The sequence below is a fragment of the Vitis vinifera genome, chromosome 14 (genome assembly GCF_030704535.1).
Source record: "Vitis vinifera cultivar Pinot Noir 40024 chromosome 14, ASM3070453v1".
NCBI classification, from domain to species: Eukaryota; Viridiplantae; Streptophyta; class Magnoliopsida; order Vitales; family Vitaceae; genus Vitis; species Vitis vinifera.
The window spans coordinates 3,113,147-3,134,059 of NC_081818.1; the positions used below are offsets into that span (position 1 = coordinate 3,113,147).

Consider the following 20,913-nt stretch of genomic DNA (forward strand, 5'->3'; position numbering starts at 1 on the left):
TGTATATCAAATGTTGTAGGGTCATGATGATTTTGGTTTCATTAGCTTCATGAGATTGTGGATTTTCTCTCTTGTTACAGTTCATTAAATTCTTACTTACATTCCAACAAGAATAGCTATCTGACTACCTCAATCCACAGATATACCCAACTGATCCCTGTAGAAAAGCTACTGTAAAGTGAGAATTCCACTATCACCAAGACTTCAAAATCAAAGTCTTCAACATCTTATACTTCGATTGTAAAGTTCTAATGGACTTTCTCAACCTCTTCAGGTAATAATACACACAACTTGAAGACTTTTTTCTAAAAATGAGTAGATAAAAAATGAATTTAATATTTTCAACCCTAAAAAGAACTTGACTCACGATAGAAATAAAGTTATGATAGATTTTGTGGTGCATGTTTATAGAAAATAACTTTAAACACCTAAAAACACAAAAAGTACCATGAACGAGTTTTGAAGCATTTAATGCTCTATAAGTGACTACTGGAACCTTATACTTGAAGAGATTGAGAAAGCCCATTGGAATCGACAACCAAAACCTCGGTTGATAGCACACTTAATCAGTCCTTGATCGATCGAGTCAAATCAATCAAGTCAATTTTCAACTAATTCAACTGCTCAAGTTAACATCAACTAGTTGCACCCAAAAGTACATAAAAACTACTTTGAAGTTTCAACTTTCCAACAACTTTTGTAACCCTTTTAAAACCATTTTGGGTCAATTTAAAAAGAATTTGGCACAATGTTTTGAATTAAACAATGGATTCATCCATTTTCATGATAAAACATCGTTTTTAAACTCAAGTATAGATGAAGAAATTAGTTTTGAAGTACGTGAAAAAGGTTTTAAATCGAAGTGCACCGTAGAATACCATCTTATAAATTTTTTAAGTCTTCAAAAGACCCAAATCTTCATGCCGTTAATTTTCTTTTAATGTTATTTGAGATTTCTTTAGAATTTTTCATTCAAACTTTAACTCTTAACTTAATTTAAAATGTTGATAAACTTAATTTTATTTTAAAATCATCAAAACTTAATTAAGAAAACTCTGAAACTAACATATACTAAGACTATTATGTTTAATTATAATCATTGTTATTATTTTGAATTTTTTAGTATTTTATTAACACAATAAAAGATATATCAATATTTTTAATCTATATCATCATCATCATCATTATTATTATTAATAAAATATTATGAATAATGGTATTAATATTACCATATTTAATATTATTATTATCATATAAATATTATCATTCTTATTATTATAAATAATTATTTATTATTAAAAATAATATAAATAATATTTGTATTAATATTATAAATAATAAAGTGAATAACAAAAGAAAAGAAAAAAAATCTTAGGGTCTTTTCGGTAACTATTTGATAATATTAATATTGTTAAATTTTTTTTTATATTTTTTGTTTTAGAGAATAAAAAAATGTTATTAAAAACAGTTCAAATAAAAGAAATTACAAAATCAATCAATATTTCACAATTCTTAATTAACGTTGACGTTAACAATATTTTATGAATTTGCTCAAGCACAAGATTTTCAAATTACCTAAATCTCGACCACACAATACAAGCCACGTGTAAACCCCATATTCTTCATGCTCTTCACGAGGTCCCTATTAGCCACACGCCGTCGATGCAATATCCCTAGAGGATCGCACGGTGGTGAATCAACGGCCTTCCATCACTGGGGTGGGTCTCACTTTTTCCTTGAAAACATGAGAACTAGCCGTTTGGATGACGTGTACAGTGAGATAGAATCGACCGTTGAAACCAGAGATCCGTTAGCACTTAAGTCTGTCTTTTTGACTTTCAGATTCGCCTCCAATGAGAAGTTTTTCTAGAGAAAGAGACAGAAAAAAAATACATATAATGTAGAGACTGCGTATTTTAGAGAGAGAGAGTGAATGTTGTGTTGAAGACTCTTAGAGAGAGAGAGAGAGAGAGAGGGAGGGACACCGAGAGATCTTTGAGAGACCCACCATTTGTGACTTGATTTCCCTGGGAAAAAAGGAAATGGTTGCAAGAACCCCACCAAAGCAGAAGAAAATTGCTGCTCCTCTCAATCCCATTCTTCTCAGAGAAACTGTTAAGAAGGTGGCAACTTCATCCCTTTCCCTAGGATTTTCTTTTTCCTTCTCCTCTGTTTGGATCCCGAGAAAAATTGCAGAACAAGAAATTAAAAAAGTTCCTGGTTTTTGAATCTTTAGTTTTTATACTGTGTTTTGAGCGTTTATCATTAATGGGTTTGAGCATCTCTCATCCAGTGTCCTGTCTTTACTGGGTTTTCTTACTTTAATTTTCTCAGCAACCAAGCAGAGACTTACATTCAGATTTCTCTGTTCCTAACTTCTGAGCCTGTGTTTTTTTTTTTTTTCTTTTTTTTTTTCTTTGTTGGGTGAAATCTCAGGTGGATCAATGCATGGCTCGATTACAAGAGCTTCAGTACACAGTAGCAGGTGGAACAAAGGTCATATCTGGGAAAAGTCTCAGCCCTCGTAGTACCAGAGGTTATCTAAAAACTAGTTTCAGATGCAAGCAAGAGTCTCTCAGGTATCACCTTCCACTTCTCTCAGTTTCTTCCATTTTCCCACTACTGTTTGGTTCCTGAGATAATGAATCTTTATATTATATCAGTTCATTTACCTACATTTTCCCCTCAACCAAACAGAAAGATATGTTCCAGTATAGTGTCAGTGCTTGCTAATTTTTTCATTTTGTTTGTATCATTTAAATGGGATTTTGAAGGACAAAAGATGCTGCCCTTAGAACATTTCCAACTGATACAAAGTCATATTAGGCATGGGTTTCAAAATTTTATTCTTCTAGTTTTCCACATTTTTCTCCTCAGCCAAACAGATCCAGATTCATGAGAAAATTATAGTTTTCTGTTCGTTTTCAGCCATTTTATTAGCATTACTCAAATGGGGTTTCTCTCTTTTTCCTCTATGCCAATTTGAAGGATCAAGAATGCAGCTCCAAGAAAATCTCCAGTGGGAAAATTTGCAGGAAGTACAGGAGGTGTCTCTCTTTTTCCACTCTCTGTGCTTCTTCTTCATGTTCCAGAGATCTTTTGCCATGATCTGTGTTTCTAAATTGGACTGTTTGGTGCAGGAGAATGGCGTCGAATGTCGCTACCAGCGATGCTTGTGGGAGAAACCGTTGGTGAAATTCTACAAGCTAGTCAATTTGCCAGAGAAATTGTAGCAGCAACGAAGAAAACCTCCATGGATGATCCAAAAACTCCAGTGACTCAAGGGAGAAAGCAGCGGCCACAACCCGAAAACACTGAACTGAGAGCTAGGAGAAACAGGGAGAAACAAGTTAGACTACAGTCTATTCGATCAGAGTCTGATGCTCCATCGCTTCAAAGGGCTCGATCCCGGATTAATTTCAAGGTTGTGTCTCCAAAGAAAGGGGAGTTCAACAAAGAAAACTATCATCTTTCAGCTAACAGAGTGTCTCCCAGGAATAGGCCATGGGCGAGAAAAACTGTGATGTTTCCCAACCCTTTGTTCCTTCACAACACAGCTTCACACCAGCAGAAGTTCTGCAGAACAAGATCTCCAGTGCTGGCAAAAACCCGAGAACTGCCACATAAATTCTTGATCAAGTCCCCACCATCAGCATCCAAATCTCAAGTCAAGATCAAGAACCTGCCTGTTTCCATCTCTCCCACAAGATCAACAACTGCTTTGGGCAAGAAGTCATCACCCAAGGTATCGGCTGCAGTGAAGTTCCGCCGGTCATTTTCACCTTCAAGACTGGCTAACAGACTTGTATCTCCATTGAAGAACAGAAAATGTGTACAGAAGAGCGATGGGTTGATGATGATGAGTGGATTGAAGCAGCGCCCAGCTTCTTCTTTGGTGATGCCAACTCGACTGTCAGTAGAAAGAATTTAAGATATTGTCTCGATGTCCATAGTCCATTACTTTGAATTCTCAGTATTGGTGTGAGTTTTCCGGTGATCCTTTGATTCTTGTATTGATTTTTACTACCTTACTTTATTGATTCTTGTACAAGTTTGTGAGGTATTTCATCAATAACGATTGTGAACACACAAAGCATTACAGGCTGAAAAATAATGAAAAGCTTATATATGAATCAATTGGAGCAGAGATGATAGTTCAGAAACAAAGTGGCATAGGATTTCTTAGGCTGTCTCATGTGGGCCATAACAATCCAAATTATTCTATAGAACAGGATCAATATTTTTTTTTTTTATGCACTGGACACAAACCTCACTCAAAAAAGAAGAAAAATGAAAATATGTATCACCCAACCCACTCTTTTTATATAGAGCAGAGACACAGGCTTGGGCTTTCAAGGGACATACAAAATCACTCAGTTTAGGGACACACCATGATGACCATGAGAGCTGAATAAGATTGGCGTGAGAGGTGGCATAGCTATCTTCTTGGGGAGCCAATGGTGGTAAGGTATTAATGATCCATTTCACCAGATTGGACTAGATTGGACCGGTATAACTGCGCGCACTCACATACAATTCTCATTTGCCTGGAGATGCAAACCTTGAACGTTCTCTTGGCCGATTCAAAGCTCGATCCTTTGGTGATGATGTTTTCCCTGCTTGGCGCATCATCTCTGCAAAGACATTTTTGTTAAAGATGCAACCACTCGCAGCCCAATAATCAGGATTTAACGCAGAGGTGGATCCATCCAAGACACTTTATGGTCCAAGAAACGACCAATGGCTTAGCAGAAACACTTAGAACACAATATTGTTGGCACCCAAAATGCATAAAAAATAAATAGCTACCTCGTTTTCTCTCTAGTTCTTGGTCAAGCTCCTCCTTCCACTTCCTCTGTATCTCATAAAAGCTCACACTGCAAGCAGCACACTTTTGTATTTCAGATGGCTTGATAGTAAAAAAGACACCAAACACTGGATAAGCTAAATGAAAACAATGGGCTAACCTTGGGCTATTAGGTTCCTGCTGAGAATCAACAAGAAGGCCTTTCCAGTCATTATGTGGAGGTGACGGGGTGTCCTGTGCAGTTTGATCACCTGCATTGCCAACATTTGACATTCGTCTGCCACAACTCCCAGGGCTCGCAGTACTAGTGGAATCAACAGCCGCAGATGGGGTTCCAATTGGAGCCCGACTTGGTGAACGGCTTTTAGGAGGCAATTTCAAGTAGTTTATAACATTTTCATCCTGTGTACGCTCAGCAACACTTGGAGAGCATGCAGCATTCAAAGTGTTGTAGAACTCCTCATATAATGGCGTTTGCAGTTTCTTCAGTTCAATGGCCTGAATAGAGTCAAGAAGCTGTTTAATGTCATAGAAGACAGTCTAATGCAAAACTTAAACTGAAAACTGATAAGCAACCAATTAACCAAAACACTAGAGTGGTTAAATAATGGACCGACAATGAATCTCGAGTTATTAGATTAATGTCTTAACACCTCATCTCACATGCAGCCTTCTTCAGTCTCACACATGGACTCAATAAATGGAGAAATAAGTAACATTGAGACTCAAACTCATTACCTCCCAACAATCAAAGTTATGAGACTATGTTAGCCAACCAATTAACCCAAAAACTTAAGTTGTCAGACAATGAACCAGCAATGCACACATGCACAGGCATTTGCACAAACAAAAGAAAACAATACCTTCTCATCCAGGAAGTCTCTGATTTTTGACTCAGTAACTTCATCATCATCCTCAGATACTGATGGCCCACAAGGAAATGAGAAATCATTGCCTCCCTTATTGGATATGCCAGAGCTACCAGCAGGCATATCAAGAGATGGATTGGTGTCCATGTCCATTCCACTATGTTCTGGTCGTAGATTTCCATCAATTTCACAGCTCCAATCATGTGAGGGCTCAGAAATCGGATTGAAACTCTAATGCAAACAGGATTACACAAGAATAATTAGATGCTGAAGATCTTCGTGACTAAAAAAAGTACTCAACTCATCAGAGTAGTATGAAAGCAATATCAGACCTTATTAAAGTTATCAGGCAGCAGGATAGAATTGAACTTTACTTCCCCAACCATCATAACATCATCTTTGTCATCAATTTGACACATGTCAATACTGCTGCTTGTTCCCCAATTAGGTTTGGATTCTGAATTCTCAGGATATCCAGTTGAGCAGCTCAAATTCCCCATCTCACAGACATCCAGCAAGCTAGAGTCATTTGTCATTTGACTGGAAACACAATTGATGCAGCATCACCAAAAGGCTTTTATGATCAAGCTTGCAGACAACATACAACCAGAATTCCAAAATCCACAAAATTTTAATGCTTACGGATTTGGCAAGTTTTCCTCAGAAGTTGATACAGGAGTTTCAGAATTTTCCTGATGGTAGCAAAATTTCAGGAGAGAATAGTTTGGAACAATATAATGAATATGAAACCACTACAACTACACTAACCATAACGGAAGTTTGAAGAGCAAGTTGAGCTTCGTTATACTCTCCAGTAACAAATGGATGCTGCAAGAAATTAGCAAAGTAGAAAATCAAATACTGAATAAAAAAGCTGCATTCTATTTATTATATGGGAAATGGATTAAAAAAAAAAGAGCAAGAAAGAGAGATGTTATTCAATCAGAATCACCTTCAGCAACTCATAGGCAGCTGGCCTCAAATCTGGTTCCCTGACAATTCCATGTTATCATAAATTCATAAAAACACCGCAGATGGAAAAAGGTAACAAGAATATAACAGAAGGATAGTTCAGTAACTCTACTAAGAAAGAGATCACCTCGCATGCAGACATAAATCTCAATATTTAAAAAGATTACAATAAAATAAAACAAAATTTTTCTGTACTGGGAAATGTTCTTTTCTATCATATCTCAATGGTACAATATAAAAGTTCGTAGTGAAATAGAGAGAGATAGACCATAGATTGATAATACACAGAGAGAGATAGAGACGGCATAAAATGTCTTACAGAGAATAATAGTGATTTATGGCGTAATTATATTTAGGACTTTTTCCAGAATTAAAAAGAATACAAAAAGCAGAAAGGATCAGCAGGGGAAAAATGAATATACTTTTGTAAACACTTCAGTAGAAAATCTTTTGCCTCAGCAGAGAGATGTGCAGGAATTGGCGGATGAGACTTTGTTGTCCCAATATAAAAGAGAGCAGCAACCTGAATGTAACCTGTCATTAGTGTCGTATGTGCAAAATCTTCTGAAATCAAGGACACTAAAGTTAAATCGAATGTAATCTTAGAAATCAGCAGAATGGAGTGAAAAACAAATAAATCAATGTTTTATGAGTGTGTACCTCTTGGTACTTTTGGCTCCAAGGAGGCTTTCCAGTGGCCATCTCAATAACGGTACATCCAACACTCCATATATCAGCCGAGCTAATAAATTATTTTGAAAATAATCAGAATAATATAGCAAGAATTTGTGATCTTCATTATCAATGTCAGAACATCACAGATGCAGAAGCATAATGAGATTGCACTAAAGATCGCATGCATATGCTATGCAAAGAATATTCTTTGGAGACTGGCTCACCTTCTTAGGTTTTCAATGGACAAACCTCTCAACAAAAAATTAGAATAAAGGGGAACCTAAGTTTATGTTCCAGTAGTAGAAAAACATGGCGTTGCAATCAGAGAGCAGAAAGGAAGTAAAACTCAACTCCTTGTAAGATGATTTTGACATCTATAGAGTTAAGAGCCCAAGAAAAACAGGTAAGAATGTACTTACAAGCGAAGGGAATCCCAAAAGGAATGCCAGAAAATGTGGATATTCTAGAACAATATGGTCATAGAGCCATTTCCGAAGCACCAAAAAATAAATAAAGTGCAGTCATGAATCAAATTTTGGCTCCATGTTTTGCAACATGATGTACTGCAGAGTGTGCTAGTAGATACATTACAAACAATGCATGCAATAATAAAATATAAGACAATGTGGGGGTCATGACAAATATGGGGTTAAGGTTGCCTACAATGTGCTGGCTGTTACCAATGCATGCGCCTTTCCAACTAAATGCGTTTGGGTGGACAAGGTCCCAACCAAAGCGGCCTTTTTTGCTTGGGAAGCCGCGTGGGGGAAGATTCTCACCTTGGATAGGCTTCAAAAAAGGGGATGGCAGCTCCCTAACCGCTGTTTTTTGTGTGGTTGTGAAGAAGAAAATGTAAATCACATTCTTTTACATTGTATAGTGGTAAGGGCCCTATGGGAGATCGTCCTTGCCCTTGTTGGGGTTCAATGGGTGTTCCCAGAGTTAGTTAAAGAGGCGTTATTCAGTTGGAGGGGCTCTTTTGTGGGGAAAAAAAAGGAAAAAAATTTGGAATTCCATCCCGTTGTGTATTTTTTGGACGGTATGGAAGGAGAGGAATAGATTAGCTTTTAGGGGAGGTGTGTTAGATATACAGAAACTCAAAAATTCTTTTGTATATACCTTGTGGAGTTGGGCTAGGGTGTATATTGGAGAGGAGTCCTCTTCGCTCTTAGGCTTTTTGGAGTGGCTAGCGGCCACTTAAGGGTGGGTAAGGGTGCTTGTTTTTTGTGTTCTTGTTTTATGCTGATTTGTATACTCCCTGTATGCTTTGTGGCCTTTGCCCTTTAATATATTTGTGATTATCTATCAAAAAAAAATATAAGACAATTTTCAAAAGAGGAGACTTTTTTTTTTAACTCATTTACCACAAAAAAGAAATCACTTAAAGGCACATAAGGATTATGAGAAACTAACTAAAGTTACTGGTCTTTTAAGAATTTTCAAATTCTTTTAGGGTTTTTCAAGTCATCCATGGAAAATTAGGTTAATCTTTCTGCAATAGTCAGAATCCGGCTCCATGTTAGTAACTGCTTCTGCACCAAAAGGTTTCAAACTAGCAATGAAATTTTGAAAATACAAATGCATGCCACTGAAACAAACTCAGAAATTAAGAAGCAAGCAATTAAACTTGAAAGACACAAAAACATTGCACAAATTATAGCTAAGACATACAACACAAGGCTTAACAGTAGTATAGCCACATTGTTAGTTTAATAATGAAGCATATAAAGTTCATGGTTTTATCAATCTTGAAGAAGATGAATGGATGTTTTTGACACTTAGGTTTGTAACAGTACATGGAAATAACCTTAAATTATCACACATTCACTCCTTGATTATCAATATACCATACACCAAAATAAAAAATTTTAAAATTTGCTATAACAAGACAATGATTTGACAACTATGCAAATGAACAGAAACTTAATTCTGTCGCCACTACCAGAACAGGATTTAAAACCACTGAAGGGAGCAAATATAAATCTTGTCTATATAAATCTGATGAATCAGTCCACTGTGCTTATAGCACAAGGAGAACCACATCTTGCTTAGGCTCTTCCCAATGCCAAGATGTGTCCAACATGATCTGACTCAAGTCCGCCTGTGCTTGCCTTGAGTCAGTCTCGCTCAAGCCATACCACCAGACTGCCTCTTCTCAATTGCCCACCTGCACAGGAGTCACATGTTGCTGCTGCATCTATGGATCATCCGTGGGTGTTGGGCTCACGCATCTCACAAGACCTTGCTGTTGAGGCTATGCTCATTCATGCTGCAGCATGGCCCCCTTTCCCAAGACATCCCTCCCTAGTTCCCACATACCCCATGTCATCGTGCCCACGGGATGTGCAACACAAAGGCACCGAGCCTGTATGTGGGTCTTTCATGCTGCCGCGCCAACATGCTTATGCACTACAGCCACCCATACATGCCAACAGCTTGTGCACACATCCGAGGCTTCCATCCTGCTCGCCGCACCTTGTGTTGCCCATGGTCTGCTCATGGAGCCAAGGCACTGCCCAAATGCTTGGTTTGAGGGGCTAAGAAACCCAACACCCCTCCCCCACAACTTTGCCCCTTCAACACCCTCATTGACTTGGCTTGCAGGTACTCTTGCACTTTATCTTCAAACTGCCATATGATGGCACCCTTTTCCCAACTTGCTTCACTCTAGAGCATCCCCTTCCAGTGAATCAGAAACATGGTCCATCTGTTCTTCCAATTCCCCATCTTCCTATGCTTTAGGATGCTCGCTATGTCCCTGCTAAACTCCTTTTGGATGTTAGGAGGTGCTTTCTTTGCTTACACTCTGTCGAGATCAGGATCCTCGTGATAAGGTTTCAAGAAACTCACATGGAATGAGGGGTGAAGCTTCAATCTCTCAAGAAGCTTCAATTTGTAAGATACAACACCAATCTTCATTACAACCTCAGAGGGACCATCGTATTTCATAATCAAGCCCTTCTAAAATTACTTTTAATCTTCTTCCAAATCTAGGGAGTGAGTTTTAGCATAACTCTCTCCCACCTAATCCATGCACATGTTGGGCTCATGCGTCTCACAAGACCTTGCTACTGAGGCTATGCTCATTCGTGCTACAGCATGGTCCCCTTTTCCGAGGCATCCTGTCCTAGTTCCCACATGCCCCCGTGTCATTGTGCCACTGGTTGTGCCACATGAAGGCACCAACGTGTGCGCAAGTCTTGCATGCTGCCACGCCAACATGCTTATGCACTGCTGATACGCATACATGCCAACAGCTTGTGCACACATCCGAGGCTTCCATTCCACTCACTACACCTTGTGTTGCTCGTGGTCTGCTCATGGGGCCAAGGTGCTGCCCACATGAAGCCACAATGCTGACATGCTTAGTTTGAGGGGCTAACAAATATCTTGGTATGCCCATTATTTAAGAAATTTTATTATTAACTGTTTGAAATATTAACAATTATAAATGCATAATGAAGATCATTAAATTAGAAGCTCAAATTTTGACCTTGTTTTTCTTTTTGTGTGTGTGTGAGAGAGAGAGGAGAGGGGGAAGGTTTTCAGAGCAAAGAAAAGCTAGCCAAGTTCAACAATTTTGGATATATCATCTTAACTATAAATAAATAAAATAAAATAAAAATAAAAACATAATTTTAGAGGTTTGATATAGTCCTTACAAGCTATGGCCTGTCTGGAGAATGACTTCCGGAGCCATCCAATACGGGGTGCCTTTCATGGACTTGGCACCTGAAATGGTAGCCTATGGCAACCAATGTCTCAATCAGACGAGATTTTGAGCAAAAGTAATCACAAAAATTAAGTCAACTGAATAAATGAATAAACACAGAGCAGATAGTGTGTACCAGCTCCACAACCTGCTTGGAAGCACCAAAATCTGCAAGTTTAATGCATCCTTTATTATCGACGAGGATGTTTGCCCCCTAAATGTGGGTCAAAAATACATGTCATCTCCTAAGAAGGAAAGAAGAAATAAGAGAGAGAATAAGTGAGAGTGAGAGAGGGGGAGAAAGAGAGACAGCACCTTGATGTCCCTGTGCATAATTCCATTGTTGTGAAGATAATCTAGTCCCAATAATAATTGTTTTGTGTACATTCTTATCACCTGCTTAGCAAAGTAGTAGATGATATTAGCATTAAAATAACAACCAAAATGTGCAACATCAAGATTGGTGATCACTCACAGCCTCAGGGAAAGATCCAAATTTCCCCAAAAGTGATGAGATGGATCCACCAGGAACAAATTCCAACAAAATATTCAAGGTCTCCTCCTCCCTGACTATACCCAAATACCTCTGCATAACGAAAACAACGAATGTAATTGGAACCCTGATAAGTATAGTCAGTTTACTTTGTCAAACATTATTACCCATTTTCTACTCAATTTCATTCATTTTGTCTGGAAAATATCAGAATAAGAAAAAGGTAGAAGATCATACTCACAACAATGTTTGGATGAGAGAGATTCTTAAGAAGCTTCACTTCTTCTTCAAGTTCCCTAATATGAGCCTACTTAGCATTAACAATCAAGACACTTAGTCAATAAATGCTATTCTTTGATTAATCACCTCACAATAAATGCCAAATCAACCAAAATTGCACATTGCTCCTTTCGGTTGCTCAGAAAATAGACAAATAAAAAATTTGAGCATCAAACAGAGGCAAGTTGTTTCATTTCTCAGTTTTCTCAGCAACCAAAGCCGAGGTAAGAAAATTACAAACTACTAATCACACAATAACTAAAACTCGATAAGATCATAACAGTAACTTTATAACAGAAATTACATTCAAACCTGTGCCTTCTCTTTTGTAGCATTGCTTGTGGTGATCAAAACCTGAAAATTTAAACAGCAAGCAACTCAAGACCCCAATGCCAAACCAAAATTGATGAAGATCTTACAAAAACTAACAAGGAAACACCTCAAAAGAACTCCTACTCCATATTAGTCAAAACCCTTCAAGAATTAACCACAGAAGGACCAGAAAACAAATCCCAATCCCAAAACTTATCCAATCCTTCAACAATTAATAAAATAAATAAAAACCCAAAATCCAACTCCAAAATCAAGATTCATAAAAGCCACATTAAAAACTAACTATTAAAGAACACAAAATTAAACTTAAAAAACAAAATTAGACACAATCCTCCAAGAATTAAGCACTGAAAGACCGACAATTAAAAAAAACCTTCAAAATGAATGAAAAAAAATCAAAATCCAACTCCACCCATTAAAGTTTACTTGGAAAAGAAACACAATGGAACTCAGATTCCAAAATTGATGGCAAAAGAAATCGAAAATGCACAAAAACCGACCTGTTTGACGGCGATAAGCTCTCCAGAATCGAGATTCATGCCCATATAGACACGACCGAAGGCGCCACAGCCGATCAGCTCCCCTTTTCGACATCGGATCGAAGGCGCAGTGGCGTCTTTGGGAATTAGTGGCGGAGGGGAGGCTCTGGAGAAGACTCTGGATTTGCGAATGCAAGAGTTGATTTTGTCGACTAGGGTTCCGGGGGAAGTGTCGTCGCCATCGGGTGACCGGAGGACGAGCGACCGGCGAACTGATCCGAAAATGTCTTGCATTGTTGTGGGTCTGTGGAACGAGGAAAGGTAGGGTTTTAGAGACAAGGAGGAAGCATGATGATGAGAGAGAGGAAGAGGGAAAAAGGAGGGAGAAATTCTTTTTTCAAATTTATATTTTTTTAAATAAAAATAAAACATCAAATGTTAATATTAAAATATTTAAATTAAATTAGCCTACAATTATTCACAATTTCAGATGTAATATCCTGAAATGTACATGTAGTAGTACAAGCAAAATCGAAAAAATCAATAAATCGATCCAAATCAATTAAAATTGATTATATTGGTTCGGTTTTCAATAAAAAAAAAATCAATTCCATTTGAGTATTTTGAAAATAGACCTTATTTGATATTTGATAAGTTTTTTATATTAGATTATAATTTATTATTTTTATATTATGATCAAATTAATTCTAAATGTATTTGATATATTTTTTATATCAAATCTAAGTTGATTTCAATTAATTTTAAAAATAAAGTAGACTTAAAGTCTAATATAAACTAAAATTATAAGCTTTGAGTTGAAAACAAACACAAATCTATACCTGGATTGAGGACTAAAAGGTCATTAAGTTAGATAGAAATCGATACACAAAAACCAAATCAAATCAATCTCAAAAGACTCAGTTTGGTTCTTTCTCTTTACTTCAAATGTAGTTGATTCAGTTTTTATTACATATAAAATCGATTATATTCATTCGGTTCATTTTTTACTCAAAAACCAACCAAACCACCCTCATTTACACCCCTAAAAACAAGTCTTGAATTGATAATAGGTTTATACTTTTATGTTAATTGATAAGAAATCAAGTTTTAACTGAAAAAACACGTTATGCAAGTTTTAATGGGAAATAATTTTCTAAAAACTTATTCCCAAATTGATTATTTTTTATAAAAATAAAAAAATAAAGGTATTTTTATGAGTTTTTTTTTTTAATACTCTAAAATATAAGTAAAAATACAAAGAATGATTTGAAAAACTCTTGAATTATGTATAAATGTATAATATATTAACATAGAATAAGTTTTTAAAAAAAACAAATTTTAAACAAATATTTTTATTCCTCAAAATAATTAAAAACCATTTCTAAAGAAAATTATTCCTAAAACATTGTCCATGTTCCAAGTGTACAAAAATCATTATAAGTGTGACCAAAATACATTTATATATATATATATATATATATATATATACACATTTCATCCTTATAATAAAAATGTGAAAATGGAGATAAAATGAATAATAATAATAATAATAGTCTTTTAAATATATCAAATAATTAATAATATTTTTCCTTTTTTTTTTTTTTGAATGAATAATGTGTAAGGCTTAACTTTTGAAATTGAAGTTGGTACAATTTTCATAAAGGTCGGTTAAACCTTTTAAAAAGGATAATTGAGAGGTGCAGGTTGGGAGTTTTGGCCCCCTCATTTCCACAACTTTTGCAACCCCCTATTCCCATTTGAGCCATTTTCCTTCTCTCCAAACAAAATAATAATAATAATAATTAAAAATAAAAATAAAAGCCCATTTCAAACCCTACCAAAACCAACTAGCTAGGGGCTCCACACAAGGAAAAAAAAGCATCTTGAGAAAAGAGTCACCCCATTATTTTATGTTTTCATTCAAAATTGACATATAAAAAAGTATCGATTAATTCATACTTCAAAATTAGAATTTAGGGTTTAAGCTTTACAATATAAAACACGATTGATGTCGACAATCTTTGTCCAATAATTCATGTTTCAATTGGGATTTAGGGTTTGAGATTTTATGATGCAGAACATAATTGATATCATTGGTTTTCGATCAATAATAAACAAATCCAATAATAAATAATAGGAAATAACTCATGTTTCAATTAAGATTTAGGGTTTAAGGTTTACAATAGGAAACACACAATTGATATTATCAGTCTTTGGCTAATAAACAAGCCCAAAAATAAGTCATAGCTAATAATTCATATTTTAATTAGAATTTAGGATTTAAGATTCATGGTTATGAACTCTAATAAACAAACCCAAAAATAAGCAATCAGTGAAACCAGCCAAGGCCCAGGAGGGGCACATGCCCCCTCTAAAAAATTAAAATCATAATAAGGGTTCTGAACCTTAGTTTGAAAACATGTTTTCCACTGCATTATATACCATTGTCTCTCCCTATTTTTGCTTCCTCTGAAATAATTCTTTTATTTATGTCTCTTCAAGCACATTTCTAACTCTGCCATTGTATGCCAAATGTACATATCATGAAGCAAAGCTTTGTAGTTTACATACACTTTTGAATAATAATTCAATCCAAGTTTTTGGTTATAAATACATCTCCCCTTCCTTCCTCAACATATACCACAATTCACCACATGGAATCCCCAAAACCTGATCATCTTCTTCCTCCTACAAATCAACAAGCATCTTCTGTCTGGGGTCTCTGACTTCCATCTTCCAATGCCCATCAGACAAATTCTTCTTCTGAGCTATCTTCCTCCACTTCCTTATCCTCTCATCCTTCTTCTTTGTCAGCCCGCAGTACCCCCACAACCCCTCCGGCATGGCGTCGTACACCTCCCACCACCTCCTATGAGCCGAGTCGCTAGCAAAAGGATGATGATCCAGCTTGTCCCAGTTGCAGTCATAGTCTCTATAGCACATCCATGGCTTCACCCCTAAGTAATGAATCGCATACACATTCGCCGGGATCTCATGTTCGTTTTTCTCTTTGAAGATCTTGAGGAAGTTCAGCCTCCTCGGCCACCGGTGCCACCATGTGAAGACTTCATTGAGAAAGCCCTGATCGCCCCCGTTATATGACACCATTGTCTGGCTTTTCTCCATTAGGGTTTGGAACATACACTCGGAGGGCTCCACCACCATGATCCCAGAGTTGAACAACACTCGGTTATTCCCTACTGCTGATAATTGTGGATAAACAAACAAGGAATCCATATTGTTTAGGACGATAAAGTCGGCGTCTATGAAGATGATTTTATCATACTCAGTGAGCTGCCATAGCCTCAGCTTGCTGTAGTTCCACTCATTGTAGGCATTCTTTTTTGCATTAGGGCTTCGGATTCTTTCAATGTGCTTGATCTTCCACCCTGCAGCCCTAAGGCCTTGGAGGGATCGGGAAGTTATGGAATTGTCGGCGAGCAGGACCAGGTCTTTGGTGGATCCGGTTTGGGTGATGCTCTGGGCCAAAGCTATGGCACCACAAACATAAGCCTCAGAAGAATGGAGGATGGTTGCATAGGCTTCTCTTGGTTTGTTGATTGCGTAGTTGAGAGATGATGGTGTGGATTGTGATATATAGCGTCTCCACCTCTCTTTGCCTGCATGAATAGAAACCGAAAATTCAGTTCAAGGTTCATTATTATAGTGGTGTAGAATTGAATCAGAAGTCATTAATCAGAACCCAAAGTAGCAACATGCATGGCTAAAATTTGCTCAAGGGAGATATTAGGGTTTAAGAGAGGACGGATGATCTTGTGTGCTTGTAAACAGGTAGGTTTTCCAATTGAAGGCATTAGGTTTAGTTTTGGTTTTTGATCATTAGGGTGCTAAAGTGATGACAAAATCTTTAGTTATAACCTTACTCAACAATTGAAAGAGACTTGTGACAATCTAAGGAGGAGTTTGTTTTTCGTTCAAACATGTTCGAATTTGTTTGAAATTTGAATATAATTGATGTAAAAGCACACACAATTAACTTGAATTCAATCCAATCTAATATCTGATTTGAGACAGTTGATCCAAACCCAACTCGGTTTCATTTTTCTAACTTTGGGTTGCTTGAATTAGATTCAGATTGATTTGGTTATATGATTCAAAATGTACCCACAAAGTTCTTAAAAAACCATTTTTTATATATTTTTACCAAAATTTAAATAGTAAGTGGGATAAAATTTCTAAATAATAATAAAAAATTATATATATAATGAAAAATATATGATATATATAATTTGAATATTTTTCTTAAAATGTAAAAGGATGATAAATAAAATGAGTATTATCATATAGCATAATATAAATTATAATTATTATTAAAATATTATATAAGATTTATGCTAAATTCGAGTTGTTCAAACTTTAACCCCACCCAAATTAAAATTGCGTATAAAAACCTTAATTCATATCTAACCTAATCATTAAAAATGATTATCCAGATCCATCCAAAATTAAGTTGAGTATGGATTTGGTTGGGGCAACATTACACGCCTATGTAAAATATTATTCAAACTTCAATTTCACATAAACAATCAAAACTTTTACCAACTATCTAAAATTTAACTTCAAAAACAATTTTTCACTAAAATATTTGAAATCTATCGAAAATTTAGGAAAAATAAACTAATAAAAAAAACAAACAAACAAACAAATGGGAATTGTCATAATGGACTAGTTTTTATGAAGAGTTTACATCCTAAATCTCAACATTTGTACAATTATTTTTAAAATAATCTTTTTTTTAAATGGAAAACTAACACCCTCCACCTTAACTTCAAAACCATAAAAAAAAAAAATAATAATAATAATAATAATAATAATAATAAAAAGACACAAATAAACAAACAAGCATTGTCATATTGGGTTGACTTTTTTGAAGTGCTTACACCCTAATTCATGAACCACCTAATGCTTTGGCGTTACATATATAGAAAAAATCGATTCCAAAGTTAGTAATTCTTAGACCCACCATCTAGGTTTAGACTCTAGAGTATATATATATATATATATGGTAATGCTCACCAACCACTTATAAATCCATCTTGCATGCCTTCTCAAACTTCTACCTAATGAACTGGACTTGTCTCCAAACTTTAAAAGTTAAAACCTTATTTAACCAATGGATTGTGGGATTGATACAAAAAATTATTTCTATAATTAAGGTATATAGAATCATGGGTTTCTTATGATAGACAAAGGTAAAAAATCCATTATCTTAATTCTAATTATAAACCAATTAAACAAAACCTAAACCTATCTTGATATTTGGTGACCAAAACTGATTTGTTAGGTGTATACACTGAGATTCTTCCTATATTCCCTATCTTTTTCCTTGTTTGCAAATTCCCTTAACCCCAACATCTCTATCATCTTCCTCAAATGAGGTCTTCAATAAAATATGAGTAGGAATACAAAACCCTAATTCTGAAAAAGAAAAAAAAAAAAATTGGATCTATGAAACAAATTATTAACATATTATGAGAAGTAAATTCGAAGAAATTGGTATTGTTTTCGTGTCGAGTTTAGTAGAAATTTTGAAGGAATTTTGAAGGAAAGCTCATTGTAATGGTCGAAAATTAAACTCACCGAATTCTGCATAAGGAGGAGCAAGTTGGCAACTCCCCACAGGCATGACCAGCTTGTGCTTCAGCTTCCTCAAATCAGGCCTGTAAACCCAGTAATCCTCTCCATGCTCCACCAGATCATCGCATCGGAAAATCTCCCGCATGGGCCCACAGGACCCAACAAACACGACGATTACTGTCTGATCAATGTCACCCCTCGTCAGCCCACTCTTTACTGCTAGATTAGCCACCACCAAATTCACCTGCACCCTGAACACATCCCTCACCCCCTTCCTCCCCTCCACCACCCCATGCCCACATGGAACCCTGGCTACCACAACATCCAGGTCCTCGTACAACTCGAGCCTCGGCATCGGGATGTCCGGGCACCGCGGTGCAGCCCATTTCTGGTCTTCATCTATCCACTCCGGGAACAAGTCACCCCACTTGACATCGCCGGCGACGCGATCAAATGGCACGTGAACTTGGTCTCTTAACCCATACAGTTCTCCAAAATCTTGGTCACCAACATTAACCAACCCTATTTTGACTCTCCTACCGTTGAGTTCTTTCGATGCAATACCGAGCCATTTTGGGTTTCGGAGTGAGGTCTCTAGCAAGTAGAGTGGCCGGAGACTTAGAGTGAGGAAGAGGAGGGCTAGAGAGAGAACAAGGAGAAAGAAAATGAAGAATTTAGGCTTGAAATTGAAAGGTTTAAGACTGGGAGCCATTAATTTTAGGGTTTTGCTGCAAATATTTGTGGGTTGGTGAAGAAAACCCCTGAGTAAATTGTGTGTATTTATTTCGACAGACAGGGTTTTGCATGGCGGCACGTTGGCACAGTCAATTCCATGTCTTTTTCTTGCATTCAGTTTTACCCCACGCGCTGCGCGTGTGCGCGTGTATTTAATCAATTTACCAAAAATCTACGCAATTATGGAGAAAATCCATTTGGGTAGAGAAAGGTAATTAATGCATGAAATTAAAAGCAAAATGGGAAATTAATTTGATATTTTAAATCAATTGGAATTTTTATTTTTATTTTTTTCAAAAAATGGATTAGTGTATTAGGGAAAATATTTAATATTTTTTTTGGATTATTTGACTAAAAGGGTAAATAAAAACTCAATTTCGGAAATTTAACTCTTCTTTCTTTCTTGATATCATTTTGACAAAAATACCCTTATTTTCTCTTTTAATAATAACTCTTTCTTTTAAAACATACATAAAAATGCTTGAAATAGTTAAAGACATTTATGTCTAAAATGAGTTTATTTTCAAACAAAAAGACGAGTTAAATTCACAAATACAAATATCATTCTATCTATTTTAACCAATTAATTTTTTTATATTATTGAAGTTTAAATTCATAGAGCGTGTCATACACGCGCCATAATGGCAAGTATAGAGGGTTGACATAAATAGGAAGTGCAGTAATCATGTAATTAATTAAGGAAAATTGCATTTAAATAGGTTAGAGTTGAGATATAAATGGATGGTGGCCATGGCCCACATGACCCACCAACTTGTAATCTACACCGTTTGATTAGGTGGGTGGGTACCAAATCAGTGGTGTATAATTCTCATAATAATAGTTGGCCTACATAATAATAAAATATTTGCCCATGGAAAAGAAAATTGGATATGATGGAACATGTTTCCAACCAAGATTTTTTATTATTATTATTATTTTAAAAGAAAATCTAAAATATCTAAATTTTATTTTATTTTTTATGATTTGCAAATATTTTTACAACAAAATATTTTCATTTTCTAATTTTGAAATTTTTTTTTAAAAAAAAAAGTAAAAATGATATATAAAAACATTTTTTTTGAAAAAATAATTTTAGGAAATTATTCAAAATGTTGCCTCCAATTTAAAGAAAAATTGTCAATGGTTGAATAATTATGTATTATTTTTAAAAAAATTAAGAATTTTAGGATTTATTTGTAGATTATTCTTGAAAATATAAAATAATTTTTTTAATTTGAAATGTATATTGAATACTTTTTTTTTTTTTACCAAAAATACTTTTATTTAGAATTTGTTTTGAAGTTGTGTTGTCATTTAGAATTAATTTGAGGTGTTTTAAGATATTTTTTGTAAAATATTTTGAGAAATAATTGAAAATATTGAGAATAATTTAGGAAGTTTTTTATTATATATAAGTGCATAATATTTTTATACAAAATAAATCAATGAAATTATTTTTATATTTTATTTCTTAAATACAAAATACTATTTTTTTTTTCGAAATGTTTTAAAAAGGCATTGCCAAATAGGTCCTCCCAAATAAAATTTAATTAAAAAATTATTTGAAATTTATTAAAACTTTTAAAATTATATAAATTATGATTTTAGCTTCAAATGGAGAACAATTTCTTATTTTTAAAATAAATAAATAAATAAATAAATATATATATATATATATATATATATATATATATATATATATATATATATATATATATATATATATATATTATCAATTATGCTCAAGACGGTTTTTGAAAATTGTTTTAAATGCGCGATACTTTGGAAGAACATATTTTAATTATTTTTACATGTTTTCTCATAATATAAAGGAATATAGGGAAAAAAATATTTTAAAACACCTAATAAACTTACAATTCAAGTATTTGCCAACCATTTTATTCTTTACCCACTTAAGAGGTTAAGGAATAAATCCATGTCCTTTTCTTTCCCCCTTTTTC

General features: G+C 35.1%; 3 protein-coding genes across 4 annotated transcripts; 1 reads left to right on the plus strand and 2 right to left on the minus strand.

Annotated features, from left to right (window-relative positions):
- The first annotated feature begins 1,896 nt into the window (after positions 1 to 1,896).
- Positions 1,897 to 4,145, plus strand: LOC100259649 (probable microtubule-binding protein TANGLED). The gene is made up of 4 exons (XM_002284694.5): positions 1,897 to 2,123; positions 2,437 to 2,579; positions 2,989 to 3,047; positions 3,141 to 4,145. Exons 1-4 carry the CDS (start codon positions 2,043 to 2,045, stop codon positions 3,929 to 3,931), a joined length of 1,074 nt encoding a protein of 357 aa, XP_002284730.2. The 5' UTR covers positions 1,897 to 2,042; the 3' UTR covers positions 3,932 to 4,145.
- Positions 4,105 to 13,011, minus strand: LOC100254531 (mitogen-activated protein kinase kinase kinase NPK1). 2 transcript variants are annotated; one of them, XM_010661543.3, is made up of 17 exons: positions 12,641 to 13,011; positions 12,120 to 12,161; positions 11,770 to 11,835; positions 11,511 to 11,621; positions 11,351 to 11,431; positions 11,184 to 11,249; positions 10,986 to 11,068; positions 7,309 to 7,390; positions 7,071 to 7,171; positions 6,629 to 6,668; positions 6,445 to 6,504; positions 6,319 to 6,368; positions 6,009 to 6,216; positions 5,671 to 5,907; positions 4,968 to 5,305; positions 4,810 to 4,877; positions 4,105 to 4,634 (listed from the first exon to the last, which is right to left on the minus strand). In XM_010661543.3, exons 1-17 carry the CDS (start codon positions 12,911 to 12,913, stop codon positions 4,540 to 4,542), a joined length of 2,001 nt encoding a protein of 666 aa, XP_010659845.1. In that variant the 5' UTR covers positions 12,914 to 13,011; the 3' UTR covers positions 4,105 to 4,539. The 2 variants fall into 2 exon arrangements, with proteins under 2 accessions (XP_010659845.1, XP_010659844.1); XM_010661542.3 differs by having other exon boundaries at positions 11,172 to 11,249.
- A 2,081-nt stretch (positions 13,012 to 15,092) lies between these two features.
- LOC100247620 (putative UDP-glucuronate:xylan alpha-glucuronosyltransferase 4) lies at positions 15,093 to 18,942 on the minus strand. The gene is made up of 2 exons (XM_002280796.4): positions 18,221 to 18,942; positions 15,093 to 16,239 (listed from the first exon to the last, which is right to left on the minus strand). Exons 1-2 carry the CDS (start codon positions 18,927 to 18,929, stop codon positions 15,308 to 15,310), a joined length of 1,641 nt encoding a protein of 546 aa, XP_002280832.1. The 5' UTR covers positions 18,930 to 18,942; the 3' UTR covers positions 15,093 to 15,307.
- Positions 18,943 to 20,913: the final 1,971 nt, after the last annotated feature.

Excerpts from the sequence above, each read along its gene's own strand:
- LOC100259649 (XM_002284694.5), top strand. The coding sequence starts at position 2,043 with ATGGTTGCAAGAACCCCACCAAAGCAGAAGAAAATTGCTGCTCCTCTC. Across the intron at positions 2,580-2,988 it reads TGCAAGCAAGAGTCTCTCAG|GATCAAGAATGCAGCTCCAA; the intron begins GTATCACCTTCC and ends GCCAATTTGAAG. Across the intron at positions 3,048-3,140 it reads ATTTGCAGGAAGTACAGGAG|GAGAATGGCGTCGAATGTCG; the intron begins GTGTCTCTCTTT and ends TGTTTGGTGCAG.
- LOC100254531 (XM_010661542.3), bottom strand. The coding sequence starts at position 12,913 with ATGCAAGACATTTTCGGATCAGTTCGCCGGTCGCTCGTCCTCCGGTCA. Across the intron at positions 6,369-6,444 it reads CTCTTCAAACTTCCGTTATG|GAAAATTCTGAAACTCCTGT; the intron begins GTTAGTGTAGTT and ends TGCTACCATCAG. Across the intron at positions 6,217-6,318 it reads GAGGAAAACTTGCCAAATCC|TCAAATGACAAATGACTCTA; the intron begins GTAAGCATTAAA and ends TTGTGTTTCCAG.
- LOC100247620 (XM_002280796.4), bottom strand. The coding sequence starts at position 18,929 with ATGGCTCCCAGTCTTAAACCTTTCAATTTCAAGCCTAAATTCTTCATT. Across the intron at positions 16,240-18,220 it reads TCCTCCTTATGCAGAATTCG|GCAAAGAGAGGTGGAGACGC; the intron begins GTGAGTTTAATT and ends CTATTCATGCAG.